At 46.8% G+C, this 17,500-nt stretch overlaps 1 protein-coding gene across 2 annotated transcripts in view; it reads right to left on the reverse strand.

Annotated features, from left to right (window-relative positions):
• pik3r3b (phosphoinositide-3-kinase, regulatory subunit 3b (gamma)) overlaps window positions 1-14,624 on the reverse strand; it is a 163,742-nt gene extending 149,118 nt beyond the window's left edge. The window contains exons 1-2 of one of the 2 annotated variants that reach the window (XM_048251671.1): window positions 14,357-14,624; window positions 12,923-13,936 (exon numbers count right to left, since the gene is read on the reverse strand). In XM_048251671.1, the coding sequence (XP_048107628.1) occupies window positions 12,923-13,265 (343 nt within the window). In that variant the 5' untranslated portion in view covers window positions 13,266-13,936; window positions 14,357-14,624. The remainder of the gene's footprint in view (window positions 1-12,922; window positions 13,937-14,356) is intronic. The other variant, XM_048251670.1, reaches the window with a different exon arrangement.
• Window positions 14,625-17,500: the final 2,876 nt, after the last annotated feature.

Here is a 17,500-nt window from a genome sequence, read left to right on the forward strand (position 1 = left end):
CAAAGAATGGGAGAAAGAGAGCAAAATGTGTCCTAAAATAACACACAGGTTCATATTCAGCTAAAATAACACACAGGTTCCTTCATATTCAGCTAAACAGGTCATATTCAGCTAAACAAAAACTGTTGTGTAAGTCACGGCACAGCTACACAAACCAGAGGAAATGATAAAGGATAAAGAGGGCTGACTGAGTATCTCTCCTTTCCCACACAAACAAAAAGAGAAACCTCCATCTCCAGATAAAAAGAAGAAAAAGGGAGGCAAGTACATCCTGGAGAACAAACAAGCCTCCAGATTTGGCCCCGGGAGCCTGACGAAAGATTAGAAGCAGCAGGGAAGCAGCAGGGAAGACAACCCAAACTGGGAGAGGGGGATGAAGGGCAGGAGACGGGGACGGGGGATGGGAAGAATAAATAAGGGGAGGAATGATGCCTGGCTGCATTGGGTAATTAAATGAGAGAAGGGCGTAGCGCATGCGGCTGCAGAAGATGCATGGGAGAGGTAATGTGTTGTGACAGTAATCAGCCACTCTCCTCCCTGGACCCTGAGACGAGGGGAGCGGCCGGGCAGAGGGGGGTGTTTAGGTAAGACTGAGACTCCTGCCCTCCTCTCCCCTCTCTGCCCTCTCACCCACTCAACTCACTCACGACTTTACTCTCATCTCTCTCTTCACCATTCTCTCTCTCTCTCTCTCTCTCTCTCTCTCTCTCTCTCTCTCTCTCCCTTTGTCTCTGTTAGGTCTTTATCTGCTAGATATGGTATGTCAGTAACTGATAGAAAATGTTGAGGCTTACTGTTTCTACACTTCACAGACTTCACCAGTGAATTTTATGAAATATTAACAGTTTCTGGCGGAACACCTCAAGTCACCTTCACCTGACCTTGCGGTGGTGTCCAGAGAGGTGAAGCTTAATCGTGGAATCAGCAGCTGCAAAAGTCTTGATTTGAGTGCTTGATGAATGTCTTTAAGGGTATAGCTCACAGAAAAACAGGATATCGACTGATGCCCAGCTCTGTGGGGACCAATGGCTGTGGCAAGAGCATTTGCCATTCTGGTCTGGAAGGATTGTGCGGTGACAGCCCTGGAGTTGAGTCTGGTGCCAGCTCTGGAGTGTCAAGCAGAGGCCATCCCATCCAGAGTGAGTGGGTGGATCCATACGAGTGCAGGATGACTAATGCAGAGGACGGCCTGCTCTCTGCTCTGCTCCGCTCTGCTCTCTGTCCCCTGGCCATACGGTGGGTTGGGGTGGGGTGGCGGGTGGTTGGAGGGGCCTGAAATCCAGCACAGCCTGCTGGGATGCAGTCCGAACCGGTCCCAGCCATCCATTACGCTCTCCCAAGCCACAAGGGTTCCACAGCGCATACAGAACATTCCAGCATCGCCATGGCAGCACATCTCTGTTTACCCCCATCATCAGTTCCAAGGGCCCTGCGCAACACGGTTATTGACATCTGGATACGGCCAATATTGACCTCATCCAGCATGGCCTTCCCCCTGCGTAATTATATGTCTGCCTAAAGCCCAACAACTCCTCCACTCTGAGGCTTTGCAATGGGATCATCTCATGCGGCGTCGCCGGCCAACGGAACAGGGAACACTCCTGTGGGCCAGTGAGTGATGGACAACATCCTCTGACTTGTCCTGCCCTGGACTCAGCCCAGTGGGACTGCATCTCCCTCTGGCCACAACTGAGGGACCAACCCCCCGAAAAAAAAAAAAAGAAAAAAAAGTTGAAGGTTACATAATTTATCTTATGTGAGAGATGACGTGTGGAAAAGCATGGGAAATGGAATTAGAACTGTTTCCATCTCTGGCTCACTTCAGTTGACGTGAACTTTTTAGTACTTCCTGAGAGCTCTGGTTTGATTACTGCGATGCGAGGGGCTCATCATCAAAGGGCAGTGCTTCAAACGCCACAGACTCCTTTGAGCGGCCTGCACAAGCACTCTGACGAGCCTGGCCGTCTTTCGTTTGTTCATTCTCATGGCTCTTCCCCTTTTCCCTCCCTCCCTCCTTCTCTCTCTCTCTCTGACTCCTCCACTCTCTGCTCGGGGCTCTGTCTAACTCTCCCAAATAAGCGCTCCCTTTTCTATTTCACTGCTATTCAAAGAAGCCAAGCGTAATGCCAAACAGACTTCATCTAGCCTCCATCTATCAAAGTGAGCTTTTCCACGGCGCCTCCACGTTCCAAGGGCAGGAAAAGGAGAGCAGCGGAGGGGCGGCACATCCTCTCTCTCTCTCTCGCTCGCTCGCCCGCCTGCCTGCCGCCACATGGGACAGGGTTCAAGTGGCAGAGCAAGGGGAGAGTGGAAGGAGGGGGCAAGGGATGAAGAGAGAGAGAGAGAGAGAGAGAGAGAGAGGGACACACCAGAGCAAAGGCAAGCGGAGAGGGAGAGGGAGACAAGAGGCAAGCAGAGAGGCAGGGAGACAAGGACATATTGGGGCCAGGAGACCAAGGGACAGAGGCATGGGGGAGGGAGAGAGTGAGAGAGAGACAGGGACACAGCAGAGCCAAGCCACCACGGGCCAAAACCATAGGGAGAGGTTCAAGGGCAGTTCAAACAGAGAGCAGGAACAGTCTGGTCTTGTGTGTCTAACAGACCTCATGTTGAGTACAAGTTCACCTACATGGCCAAGAGAGACCACTGGCACAAACTCTTTTTTTTCCTTCAACAATGAATGATTAATGTTTTAATGTGTTTTACAAAGAACACCATAAGCTCTGTGTGGAACATGGAATAGAACATGAACAATACTGACAAGACAACAGCTACTCCACTCCAGACATGTTGTTGTCTGTGCAGCCTATTTAGTCAAATCAATAATCAATCTTGATCCCTAAACAAGGAAAACAATCTTTGGAATTATCATGCAAGAGAAGCCTTGAAGGCCACTGATGGTCTCTAGTAGTAATCTTGTAAATCTGGCTTCCTGGAAATAAAGGGAACTGGAACAGCTCTCATAAATATTTGAAAACGAGACATGGGAGGTAATTATAAATTAACGTGAACGTGGAAGAAAGAAGACCCTAAACAGACGAGAAAATAAAACCCTGCAGCAGCCATGTCTGTTCATCTGAATCTCTCAGCACTGGGTTTGCATTTCAAAGAAAGAGAGAGAGAGAGAGAGAGAGAGAGAGAGAGAGAGAGTTTGGCTGGAGGATGAGTGCAGAGGTACGGGGCGAATGGCAATAATGAGCCCCTGTCTGCTGGAGTAGATGGAGGCTCCCTCAGCACTGGGATTCCATCCACAAAACACAAGAGAGAGAGAGAGAGAGTGAGAGAGAGAGAGAGAGAGAGAGAGAGAGAGAGAGAGAGAGAGAGAGAGAGAGAGACTGGGTCTGGGCGTTTGTGGTTTTCCTGGGAGGCCCCTACAACTCACCCAAAACCCCTTAGTGCTGCAGAATTGTGGGGAGTTTTGTTCCCTCTGTGCTGGTTTGCTGGGTAAAAATAGAGCAGACAGGGGGTTATAAACAAGAAAAAAACAGCCATGATGAGGGAGCGCAGGAGCACAGCGGAGAAAACACACAGTGCTGGAAATGCAACAGACAAGGGGGAAATGTCCTCTCGTGTTACGAACGTGAGCAGAATGAAAAGAGATGTGAAGGGGGGAGAGGGAGGGAATCCAGCTCTGCATCCCTGACCTTCAAACTACGTTACTGGACTGTGAAACAAAAGACCTCCTGCCATGATGGATCACCTTTGTTTGCCTGAGTGAGGGAGTGTGTGTGTGTGTGTGTGTGTGTGTGTGTGTGTGTGTTTGTGTGTGTGTGTGTGTGTGTGTGTGTGTGTGTGTGTGTGTGTGTGAGTGTGTGAGTGTGTGTATTTATGCATGTGTGTCCTACCAAGATTAATCTTAGTTTGCAGAACTTGCCCTGTTGCTCAAGGCATTTGGTTCTCTCTTGAGCAACATGTGGGTTTTACACAACCCCCCTCCACTCCTCCTCACCCACCCCATCACAACATACACATCCAGACACATATGCACAAGTGAAAATGAAACAGGCATTCACCTTATGGCAACCACCACAGCAGCGGCTATGAACAGCCCTGTCAGATATGATCAGATTACTATGGACAAAGCCACTTACACAGGAACTGAAGAACACAATTGCCCTGATTCTCCCTCAGAATCCTACACAACACTAACAAAGGTTCAGGCCCAAATGGAGTCATTTAGCAAATATCACAGCTAAATATGTGCTGTGCTCTTCTGAGTAGAAGTATGTAAACAGACCCTTCTCTCTCTCTCTCTCTCTCTCTCTCTCTCTCTCTCTCTCTCTCTCTGTCTCTCTCTCTGTTTCACACACACACCAGTGCCCTCACAGCCATAGGTAGGGTCTTCTTACAAGCGATGAGGTGATGTGTTTAACCTGAGCCTGTTTACTTGGCAAACAGTGTGTGTGTGTGTGTGTGTGTGTGTGTGTGTGTGTGTGTGTGTGTGTGTGTGTGGAGGAGCGGCTGCTGTGGCTCGTTGTGGATGAGCCCATCTGTTTGAGTGAAATGAAAGGACTCCTCCTGGGTGTGCTCTCTGTGTGCTTAGCAGCTTTGCACACAGGCTTAGGAATCCCGCACTCTCGCTGTCTCACGTTTAAACGTAATACTTTGCAAAGCCTGAAGTAAACGGTTCGGCGCTGGCGTTGTTTACACCGAGACACACGTGTGCCTCTGAGGGCCAACGCAGGCCACTCCGCTCTTAAAATACAGGAGTGGTCAGGCCAGGCGGCCAACTTTGGCCAGGGCCAGCGAGAGACCTCATAAGTCCAGCAGCACCTGTGTCAACAGGCACGCTTTAAGCGTTGTGTGCCGAGGCATCACTCACTTCCAGTGGCCGACGTCTCGTTCGGGAGCCCAGTCCAGTTTTTCGCGGCCGAAGATGAAAGTCCTAGTAAAGGTGAGGCCAAGGGAACATCTGTTTAACTTAAGGGCCGAGGAGGGAGCAGCGCGAGGTTTGATGTGTGTTTTGATGTCCTGCTCTGGCTCTCCGCGGCCATCACAGCACTGCCCTGAGCTTGCTCCCCAGTGTCGTCCGCTGTGAGCTCGGCAGATGACATAGCGTGTTCAAAGCAGACAGCCTGTGCTGCCAGGCTCCTCAGTGTCCTGTCTCTCCGCACGCATGAACACACACACACACACACACACACACACACACACACACACACACACACACACACACACAGACAAAGACTAAAAGAAAAGAATGAGTCTAGGACTGGTGATGGGAGCACGCCTTTCCCAAAACCACGAGTGAATAAGCCTGAAAATGACAGTTCTTTGAATCAGGCTGGAGAGGCCATCCCCTTAAGAAATGTTCTTTGCAGAGTAGGTCATAATACTGTTGGAAAAAAGAAACCTTTTACACAGATGTCGATGGCTCCTCTTGAGTCCTCATTTAGAGACTACATGTTATTATGGACCTGGGAGCGAAAGTGTTGGTTGGCAGCTCAAACGACATGGCATACTGAAGTCTTCTCTGTCTGTTTCCCTGCAACAGAGGCTCCTCTCTCTACATGAGTGATGACAGCTGCCATAATTTCACCCTGACTGGTAGGACCATGTTTAACCCCCATCCCCGCCACACACCCCGCCAGCCGTGCCCAGTGGACAACCCCCCCCCACCCTCCAACCATCACAGCTCAGAAATGCCAGCTCCAACACAATAAAAGCATTGATGATGGGGAGTCTATGGCTGGTATAGGCCTGGTCTGAGGGGTTTACAGTTTGAGCATAAGCTGGCAAGCAAGTTGAAACTGGCTCCTTGCCAGGACATATCATCCTGCTTTTGTTCCATATCCTGCATTTAGTGGTCTCTTCCTCTCTCTCTCTCTCTCTCTTCTCTCTCTCTCTCTCTCTCTCTCTCTCTCTCTCTTTTCTCTTTCACTTTTTCTGTCTCTCATGTCCCCATCTCCCTCTTTAACTCTCCCTTGTTCCATCACAGATAGGCATCAAGGTCAGAGATTGAGTGTCAGTAGCTGAGTGTGTTAGCGGCGGAGTCTGTTGTTTTTGCCATTGTACTGGAACAGCCTCTATTCTCATTTCAGGGCAGCTTGTCTCTTTAGCAGTGAAAGAATTCAGTGGCTTTGAGAGGAGGACGGCTGTCCCTTCCAGCAAACTTGGCTGTCCAGAGGTGCATTAGTGTTAATTGCCACAGCCAATTTGCCGAGCATTCAACTAATGCCAGGGGAAGTAACTACTCACTGCTCACTGCACTCAAGGCTTTCAACCCGTTGTGTGCCGGTCTGCATTGCTAGCGCCATACAGCTCAGGTCCATTTTTAACCCTCCCCTTTGTCTCTCTTTCAGTGTGTGTCTGGGGCTTCTAGCGACAGCCATTTACCCTTCAACCTTTCAGCCCCTGCAGCGAAACCTACTAATGTTGGCTAATTGCATGGGGTCAGAGTGCTGAATAACTACACCATCCAGTACACAAAGTGATGGGGACAATCTAAGATATACTATTCAAAAATATTATTAAAAAGCTTACAAACAAAAGAATATTGCTGCTATGAGATCAAATGGATGTGAGATGAAATAAAGAATTCTTTCTGTGCAAAAGTGCTGAGAGGCTGTAATTTGAATGCATTTCATACCATCATACCAGTCAAATTACATCACAGTAAATTTACTGCAGTGCTTTTCAACCCCATTTAAAATGCGCAGACGAGTGAAACATAAAAAAGGATATAAAAGGCATGCCACTTTATTGGCAGCCATAAATACCCTAAAAAGGGAAATATCGAAAAGCAGGTTTAAACTGGTTTAAAATTTTCCCTCTTGATTGCCACCCTACAGCCCCCCCCCCCCCACCCCAATGGCCTTCAACCCCGCCACACACACACACACACACACACATACACACATACACACATACCGCTACATTGCTCACTAATCCACGAGGAAGCAGATTTATAGTGAGAGTCTCTACGGGCTGAAGCCAGTGTTCATCATCTCTTCCTGTGGATTCATGATAGGAAAAAAGAGGGAGAGTTAAAAAAAGAGAACGGAAAAAAACAGAGCAATCAAGAGACCGCTGTGGCCATGCAGTGGCACAAGAGCACACGAAGGCACACACACACACACACACACACATTCATGTATGGACCTGGACATGAGCACTGGTAGAATTTGCACAGGCTGTTTGCTGCTGTCCAGAAACAGAGGAGAAAAGAAGGGGAAAGGGAAGGAGAAGGAGAGAAGGGGAAGAGAAGGAGGAAGAGAAGAGGAGTGGGGTGAGAGGCGCATCCCAGGGCCGTGCCAGGGGTCTGTGCCCTGTTATGTCTCACGGCTCCATAATCGCACAGCAACAGTGGCCATTAGAACATACTGTGTGGCAAATGGTGCATTGGTGGGGAAGTGCTGAGTGAGCACGGCCGCTTACCTGCATTTCAAATGATCTGTGAAGTGCCTCTTCGCTTACACTGCAGCTTTTGGGCGGAAAACTAGTTTTGCCGGCATGTTGGAAAGAAAAAAAAACGACAAAAAGCTAAACAAAACAGAGAATAGATGACGTAGGCTTTTCTGTCTAAATGCGTCGCCTAAATGCATTACAGCAGACCAATGTACTCTCATCACGTTCTGACTTCTCCGGTGAGCATTCTGCATAGTCAGTCCTTAGCCCTCTTCCCTGTCCACTCTTCCCTGTCCACTCTGTCACTCTATGACTATGTCCTTACAGCTTCACTGATCATTCACCTACAGATTTCAACAGAGCCACTTGGATGAGCAACATCAAGGAAGGCCACCAAGGTTAGATAAAATTCAATAGGTTCACAGGGCTCCGTGCTAAAAGGTCATCATGGTGACACGGCACAGCTAAGTGAGCTGAGATCTACAGCATTGGTATCACTGTCACTGGCAACTGATAATGAGTATGATGCTCCTTCAGCACCGCAAGAACAAGCCACAACGATACTGACACACGTTTGTATAACATCTTATACATAATACAATCCTTTTACAATGAGAGGACATACACTGATGTATATATTAAATCCTGTGTTGGGGTGGATTTTTATTGGCTCAGATTACAATTTGCAACCTTATGTGTTTTTCTCGTGTGTCTTTATGACCCAATTTCCAACCAAGGCACCAGTATTATCCATCAATTTAACACACATCCTGACTCTAGTAATTGACTTTCAAAACAGCAGCAATAAGTCTCTCCTCAATAAAACACACACACACACACACACTGCAATATATGAGAGATTACACATATTAACACATTGTCTGTGATGTTTTTATTATTGTTTGGAATATAGCTCTCATTCATGCGAGGCCGCGGATCTGCCTGATAGCTTTCATAGGTCCCAAGCGGCACATGAATTAACTCTATGTGTGGTGCGCTGCTCATCATGGTACCAATCACCACAGCCATACCATGGATCAACCAAAGCATTAAATCACAGCCTCTTATTTCCCACGCAGTGTAACCCTTTTACATTTGCACAGTCTTCTGTGCTTCCCACACAGTGCTACTACAGCACGACGCCTCACTGCGTCCTCTTGGGGTGGATGGATGTGTCAGAAGACAACAGCATGTCCAATGGAAACCCTGTTATGTTTTAATAGCGCGTCTCTGCGAGTTGAGAGGGGCTCCATTTGAGGCGGACGCCTCCCTTCCTCCCGCCTTCTCTCCGAGCGCTGGCACCCACACAACTGCAGGCGGAACTAATGGCACACAGATGTACCATGCTGGCCTGATCTCACGCCGCCACAGCAATTGATGCCCAGTGCATGCGCTTCTATGTAATGTTGTTGTCCATAAAGGCCTACATGTGTCGCACGCTGAGCTACAGGCACAACAGGGACTCCTTTCTTAATACATACAAGAGAGAGAGAGAGACAGAGAGAGAGAGAGAGAGAGAGAGGGAGAGAGAGAGAAAAGGAGAAGGAGAATAACAGACTTCCTCTGGGAGGATTACCCCGGCTCTTCGTTGTTGGTGATAATGAAATAAAAGCAGCCCATACCTTTGCCAGGCATTATACTCTCTAACACTGATATATTCTCTCTTTCTCCCTGTCTTTCTTGTTGTGTCCTTTGTATAGAGACTACTATTACCACTCTTTCTCTCTCTTTCTCTCTCACACACTCTTTCTCCATGGCAGCACAACATAGCCAAGCCAAGCACATCTCTGTCCTTTTCAAGCTAAAAATAGGCACAAATGAGGCAATTTAGCACAGCCTATTCACTTGGCTGCGGCTAAATGCATTGATCTGAAGGCGAGGGCCCATCAGGCCGTTCTCAGAGCAATCAGAAGGGGGAATCATATTGTTCCAGACGTGTGCTTTGCTCTTTAACTTCCTCAGCATCTCCAAGGTTTGTGCGATTAGTGCCGCCCTCACGTGCTCTCTCTTGATCAGTGGACATCATCCATAATGGTCACCTCTCATCAGCCGGCTGATTGGGCGGAGGGGGCCCCAGCGCAGGCGCCAAAGCAACAAGCTGCCCGAAGGTTTCATGGGCTTCCTTTTGATCAAGCGGATGTCAACGGCGAACTCAATTAATACCAAAGCTGATTGGCATTGGCCCGCCCAGTGCAGAGAGAGGGGAGGGGGAAGCCAGCGAAACCAGAAGCAGCTAATGAGCTGCTATCTGCTCCCACATCACAGCGTGGCACAGCCTGTTTATTACTGATTTATAGGCCATGGGGGTAGACAGGCGAGATGATGCCTGTAGCATTTACGGCAAACAAATGGGTAGACTCGGCGACGTGATGGATGAAGCTGAACCCTTGCCTCGGGAAAATAATTGGAGATTGGGATAATGCAGGGCAGAAGTGGAGGAAGACACTCAGGTCCATGTGGAGGCGAGCAGGATGCAAATGTCACCATGGCAGAGAATGGAGAAAACAGAGAGAATTCGAATGAATGAAAAAGGCAAAGGGGTGATATTGCAGTATTACAGAAAAAGAAGAGAGGAGCAGAGCGAGAGAGAGAGAGAGAGAGAGAGAGAGAGAGAGAGAGAGAGAGAGAGAGAGCGCGAGATTGAAATGGAGTTGGCTGACCTCATAAAAACAAGGCTATTAGAGATTCAGCTCCAGTGTGGGGGGCGCTGACGGGGCCGGCTGCTGATTGCCAGTGTGCTGCAGCAGGAGCAGGACAGCCTGGGGGACAGTGCACACGCTCACTCTCCCCTTGACCAAGCACAGCAGCACCCAAGGGACACGGCAGCCCTGCATGCCTCATCCGCTGTGGAACATGTATGCATGTATGTTCTCCCTCATAACTAGTCTTTGGTGCTAATGGGGTGTCAGCAGTTGTTGTTGGTGTGTGTGTGTGTGTGTGTGTGTGTGTGTGTGTGTGTGTGTGTGTGTGTGTGTTTGTGTGTTTTGGGGAGGACACAAGTCATTTTCTCATTCTATTTTTGGGACCAGCACAGTAGTGGACTGTGAGAGAAGTCGTCTGACCAGCAGCAGGAGGACACCTGCAGGACGTGGGCAGGGGCTTTGGTGAGTCAGGAGGGTGTCATTGGACAGAAGGCCGAGTGATGGACAGAAGGCTGAGCACCCCACAGGCTGACGTGAGGCTGTCTGGCCGGGCCAGACCTCCATTCTGGATGCTGATTGACGATGGATTCGCACCAAGCATCATGGATGCCAAAACAGAGCAATTACAATCCAACAAAATCAAACCCAACATCTTAGTATATATACTCTTCTGAGCCCGTGAGGGAAATTTGGTCTCTGCATTTATCCCAATCTGGGAATTAATGAAACACACACTGCACTCAGTGAACACACAGTGAGGTGAAGCACACACTAACCAGGGCAGTGAGCTGCCTGCTACAGCGGCGCTCGGGGAGCAGTGAGGGGTTAGGTGCCTTGCTCAAGGGCACTTCAGCCGTGGATGTGGGCATGGGAGAGCAGTGCTCAACCATTTCCCCTGCCCACATTTTTTCTGCTGGTCGAGGATCGAACTGGCAACCCTTTGGTTACAAGCTCGAAGCCCTAAGCCACGGCTGCCCCGACAAGTAAAAGTTGAGGAACTAAAATTCCCAAATTTGATGATGAACTGATGAATTTAAATTTCCAAAGCCTCCTACATTTATTTGGAAGAAATAACACATTTTGAGAGTTCCAGGTCCCAATTCTATCATCACAAAGAACTGTATAAATCATTACCTTTAGGCTAAGCAGCTTATACACCTGATTCAGAATGATATCACCGTTAATACATTCAAGGTTGTAGATTACACCTTGCTGCTGCAAACCAAAACAGATATATGATTACCTAATTATCTTAGCGGTGAACTGAATGCATTGTGATTAGATAAATCTGCTCCTCCCAAACTGCCTATTTGTGGAGCTAATCACTTTGCATTCATTAACTGCTGTCATCAGTGAGCTGCAGGCACTGCTAATTAATGCCCCTGTGGGAAAGCCACAAAGCAAGTGTACTGTACTATTAGAGGAGCCACCTCCTCTAATAGTACAGAACAACATTTACACTAACAAGCTGCTGCCAGTCTGGCTTGGCTATATGTCCGTGATTAAAGGGCCCATGATGAGTGGTCCTGATTGTGATTCCTTCTGACTGGGCGTCTTCTAATGGCTCGTTGACTTGGTTAACGGTGGATCCACCGAACCCAGGAGTGAGAAAGCACCGGGCCGGGGCAACCGCATACATAATACATGCCTTCTAATCTCTTTCATCTGACGTTCGTGGAGCACCTATAATTCAATCACCAGGAGAGGAGCTCTCTGGGAACCCCTAACAATCCACACACGCTCCATTCCCAGCGCCAGGGTGACAGATGAAGATGAAGAAGAGAAACAAAGGGAAGAGACCGAAAGTGAGCTTTTGGACCCATCCTATGGCACTGCAATGACTCTGTAGCTTATAATCCATTGAGTTTGCAGCTGTGGAGCAGAAGGCGTGTGATCTTTCCCATGTCTGTTAGCACTTACAGAGGACAAGCACGTAAAACAGGCCTCAGAGCCCCATTCCCACACTGTTGTGTGGCGGGCTAAGGGTAGTGTGTCAGCCACCCTGTGCACCAGTGATTAATAATTCAGGATGAGACCTATCTCTCCCTCGCTCCTCTAAGGAGGAAGGCTTGAGAGTTGTTTATCACCATCTGTAGTGCTTTGCCAAAACAAAAGACGCAAAGCAAGACCACTAAACAAGGATTGTGTGTGAATAAAGATCATAAATAGCATTAAAAACAGACCAATTTCACCACAATAAAAGGCTCAAGCATGCCAGACAATTAGAAAGAACAGCAGTCTCGGGGCAGCTGAGCTAGCTGTCTGACCCAGTTAGCATGTGGACACCCACAAACTCAGGCTACACACCACGCCTCCCTGTGCCTGGCAAACCAGACACACACACACACACACACACACACAGACAGCCAAAAAACAAGCCTCATAAACAAGGAAAACAGGTCATTTGAAGCCATATGTCTCAACAAATAGTTTCTTTACTATTGTCCTTGGTGTTTACTGTTTTGAATTTTAGCTCTGGAAATTGCCTAAGCTCTGAGGAAATTAAACAAACCCCTGACGCAGAAATGAAAATAAAATATATATATAATGTGTTTGTCACACACTTCTTGAGGGTTCCAGACCCTTCATGTCAAAACAATGGAATTTGACTGGGACTAAGAAAGCTGTCATCACTCCCCTTCCAATGGAACATGACTGGGAAGGACTGCACGCCCCTGCTGATGACGGGTGAGTCAACAGCTCAGACCTCTCGCTCTGATCTAACTTTACCGCTGGCTTCCAACTTCCTGTCTGATTGCTTGTCATAGCATTCAAATCATAACAAAGCAAAGGTCTTCTCTACCAGCTGGCTGTGATTATGGCTGCTTATTCACATGCACTGAAACACTGACCAGAACGTACTGTATCTCCATAACACGCAACAGACCGGGGGTTCTGCTCGCTCACATGGCACATGTCAGGGCCTCACTCACCTGCTGACGCTGAGGCCCCAGGTGGCTGGGGGCTCACGGGGGTCTGGGCCCCTCCTGGAGTTGGAGGGACGGGCCTGGTCCAGGTTTTGGTGCCAGGGGGGCTAACACGCACCACCCCCACATACTCCACAAAGGTCCCGGGGAAATCGCCCTTCTCCTTGGTCCTCTCGTTGGTGCCATGCAGCCAGCCTTTGGGGCTGCGCTCCTCCCTCTCCTGGAAGTCGGGCGAGAGGAGGGACACCTTGTTGACAGTGAGGATGTCCCCAGGCTGGAGCGAGATATCGTCTCCGCGTTGGCGTTTGTACTCAAAGAGTGCCCGGTACTGAATGCTGTCAGATGCCATGATCTGTGTCTGGCACACACACACACACGGGCACTGACACTGGTGTTGGTACTGCACACGTTCCTGACTCTGCTTGCTTATCTCACCAAGCAGAAAACAAACAGCCCAGAAAAAAAAAATGATCACCCTTGTAAGTCAGTCTATTAGTCCCTGGGTTGCGTCCTGAGAATGGGTTAGCATTTGTTGAGTTTTTTGCCCATGCGTGTTTAGAGGTGTGAAACAGCACCGTATGTCGGAGCTAAACTGGGGAGGAGGACCGGGCCACGTTTATGCAGACGTCCTGGGCTTGGTCCTCCACACAGCTCACTCTCAAACAGTCAAAGCTCAAAAGGGGGGATTGCTGGAGATTTCTGTGGTCTGTGTAATCCAGTGGTCACGCTAACAGTCGCTGGCGGCGACTGTGGCACCTTGGAATGGCGAGAGGGTCGCTGAGGGACTTAGTGGGGGAAGGTGGATGCCACCCCTGACTCAGGACAGTGATCACCAGACTGTGGCGTGATGCTTGGCTAGCCTGCAAAACTGTCACTTTGTCTTCTCACGAAAATGTTCAGGCAAAGACTAGCATCTTTGTCCACTCTCATAGGCATTCACAGCAAACACACCTTGGTCAGACAGTTAGCATAAAACTGCCATGTTGATATATAAAAAAAATCCTTGAGTTTCCTGAGCACCTAAACATAGAAAAAGTAAAGATTGAAAATTATTATTATTATTATTTTATTATTATTATTATTATTTGTATCATCATTATTCAAGTTATTCTTCTCGATATAGCAGTATATGGGCAAGGAGCTCATCACCATTCATTTCAATATGGAGGACAGCAATTTTGGAACATGTGGGTGTAATCTCTAATCACTGGTACCTAACAGTACAGGGCTATGAGATTAAATTTGCTTGACCACATCAACGCAAGGTCTGTTCGCATAGCCTTCTATAGTCTGTACATCAACCTTCATGTGATACGACATGCGGATAAATTACTTACTAAGCGTGACCGACCGCTCGCCAACTTCAGCGCAGCATGCACAAAGTCGAGACTGACGTTCTATGGAGACAGACTGAAAAGTGGTAATGCGCTCTCAACGTACCTTTAGGTGGGTTACTGCGAGAACGTCCGAGCGTTGTTTAATATCCTATAGCTGGTGATTAGACGTTGTTTGACAGTACAAAATATTGTGACGCGCTTTTAAATTGCCCTCGCCGAGACTGCATGTCTGAGACAGACCGCCAGCCTCGCTAATGCTGTACTACAGTTTGGTGCTATAGTGATGTCAAAACCACACCCCCGCTGGCTGGAAATTATACCAGCCGAGGAGACAGCAGTGTGCTGTGCCTACAACTGCAACTTTACTGTCCCGTCATCGGTATCTGTCCGAATCTGTACTGTTGCAGTGTCAGGGTGCTGGTATTGGCGTTTCTTCCAACTCCACACACAAATTCGATACCGACAGTGACCTGCTTTCGCATGACGCATTGGCTGCAAAAACAACAAAAAAAACTATAAATTATGCAACTTCCTGGCGTGGCGTTGACAAGAACTGCCACTATTAGAGCGTTCTTATGGTAGGCCTACGTCAATATCACGTTTTAGAGAAGTAGGATTGGACGTTTAGGAATAATAATAATAATAATAATAATAATAATAATAATAACAACAACAACAATAATATGTAGAGCACCTTTCATACAGAGAATGCAGCTCAAAGTCCTTTATAATTTTGGAGCACTTAACACAATAATAGAGAAAAAGATAAATAAAAAAATAATAATAATGCAAACAAACAAACAAACAAAACAATAAATAAAACATCAGAGATTTAGAGTTAGAATTCACGGGATGGTAAGGAGATAGATACAACAACACTTATAATAGGAAATAGGAAGGCCGCACTTTGGCACTTTGGCTTATTTCTTTATCTAAGATGCACCTAGGGTTGTTAGGAGATCAGTGAGGCTGCCCAAGCTCTCGTCCACTGATTAATGGAGGATAAGCTTGTGATAAGAGAGCAAAGGCCATCTGGGTTAGTTGGCTCCACAGAAATATATCATCTGCATAGCTGTAGAAGTTTACATTATGCTGACTTATGATGTTTCCTAACGAAAACACGTATACAGACAATGTACATAGACAATGTACCTATTGTTTACAGACAGTACACTACAAGTTCTATATGAGTATGATGACAATTTTAATGCACTATATTTAGTATTATGAAGTAATTTGTCTTGTTGATTTAAACACTTGTCTTACGAACACCAGGGACTGGGAGTAATGACATTTCAGTTCTCTATGTCCTCTTTACACATGATAATATTGACAGTAAATTTAAACTTGAAATTGATATGACAGACAAATAATAACGTAAGTATAAACACAAGTGCAGTGTGGTATCACAAACAAAAGTATACAAATGGCGCAACAGAATGTGGCATTAGAGATGATTATTGGAGATAATTATTTGTTGTCTCTTAAAGCGATGGTTCGGAGTAATTTCACCCTAGGGTCCTTTGCACCATGACCCCGAGCCAAACACCCTCCCAGAACCTTTTTTCCCTTGGTCGAGCCCCTGGTCGAAAGTAAGCGCTGTCAGAAACTAATGACGTTCTGCAGTCGTGGATGGAACCAACTTTATCTCTGTAAATTACCCCACTAATAATGCCCTGAATGGTACCAAACTGCAGTAGTACAACCATGACCTTTGGTCCAATAACGAGGCAATAGAAAGTTTGTAAGTGCACCAGAAGTTTATTTAAATAAGACTTACCTGATTATCTGCTACTATACCGCTGCCTCGACGTTTCTTCCGTGATTTGGGAAAAGCCCGTAAAAGTCTTGGCAGGAAGCATGCATAAGGATGTAGATCCAGGAATGCACTAATATTTTGTTCGTAGTCCAGTTTGCAAATAATTATTAGTTAACACTAAGTTGTAAACGCCGGAAAAAAATATTTAAAACTGAATATACCAAAAACGTTGATGTAATCATTCCCGCCTGCAAGGACTTTTACAGGCTTTTCCCAAATCATGGAAGAAACGTGATTCTTCGAGGCTCGACCAAGGGAAAAAAGGTTCTGGCAGGGTGTTTGGCTCGGGGTCATGGTGCAAAGGACCCTAGGGTGAAATTACTCCGAACCATCGCTTTAAGATAAGTAAAAAGGTATGCCCAGGTAGCCTGGGTGAACTCAGAAGAACCTGTTAGCAGATTTGAATGTGCTCTGCAGGTCCGTCTGGAAAGGATCCCATGGATGCCCGTTTCCTACTTGCCATTTTAAGACTTTAGTCAGAGACTTTCTAATGAGGAAACACAGCACTCAAAAAATCCTCCATAGAAATGCATGGGGTTAGTTTGTAACGCCAATATGGCCGTTGGCTATGTACACATATCCCGCCCTTTCCGCGGGAAAAAGTCGACATGTAAATACATTGTGCCAATCATGTGGTGTGATCTTGCCGCTGGAGCAAGGTCAGTGTCGTGAAGCCTTGCGCACGCGCATTTCTGCCCGATAAGTTTCTGCCCGATAAGTGCCCAAAAAGTGTTACAATATGGCCGCCGAGTGGAGGGACTTGCCTAAAAGGACTTTGCTTTAGTTTAGGGAACACAATGTTAACCATTAATACATAACTAATATGTGTATGTATTAGTGCTCAACAATGTCTGTATTAAGCACTATTGCACATTCATTAAGTCTTTATTGAACAAATTTCCTATTCGTAATCAACAGAGAGAGTTTATAGAGTCCTAATACACTGTCTGAATTTATATTATTATCCATACTATATATCAATAACCTGAGATCAAGAGTGACCAGTTGCATATTAGGGATTTACAAAGAATAAATCTAAGAACAAGAAATGGCTGAATAAAGACCTAATAAATGTGTAATGACACTTATCTATTAATGGTTAACATTGTGTTCCCTAAATTAAAGTGCAATCCTTAATTGGTTCAAACTCTAACCAAAGCAGCATCTCTCTTCTAAACAAAGGTTTTAAGTGTAGTTTTTTTTATTAAATTCTAGAGAAATGACACATTCCTGGTTTTTGGTGATGGAACATTCAAATGAACATTCAAATGGACATTCAAATGTGCTAACAGGTTAGTCTGGGTTCACTCAGGCTAATGCCCAGGCCATCTGTGAGACCAAGTAGTTGTAAAGGCCTAGGGACCTCTACACGCCTACTCAAAGTTAAGCTCCCTCCTTCAAATGTTTACTGACTGAAACCTAGGTAAC

This window comes from Alosa alosa, chromosome 9 (genome assembly GCF_017589495.1).
Source record: "Alosa alosa isolate M-15738 ecotype Scorff River chromosome 9, AALO_Geno_1.1, whole genome shotgun sequence".
Classification (NCBI taxonomy): Eukaryota; Metazoa; Chordata; class Actinopteri; order Clupeiformes; family Clupeidae; genus Alosa; species Alosa alosa.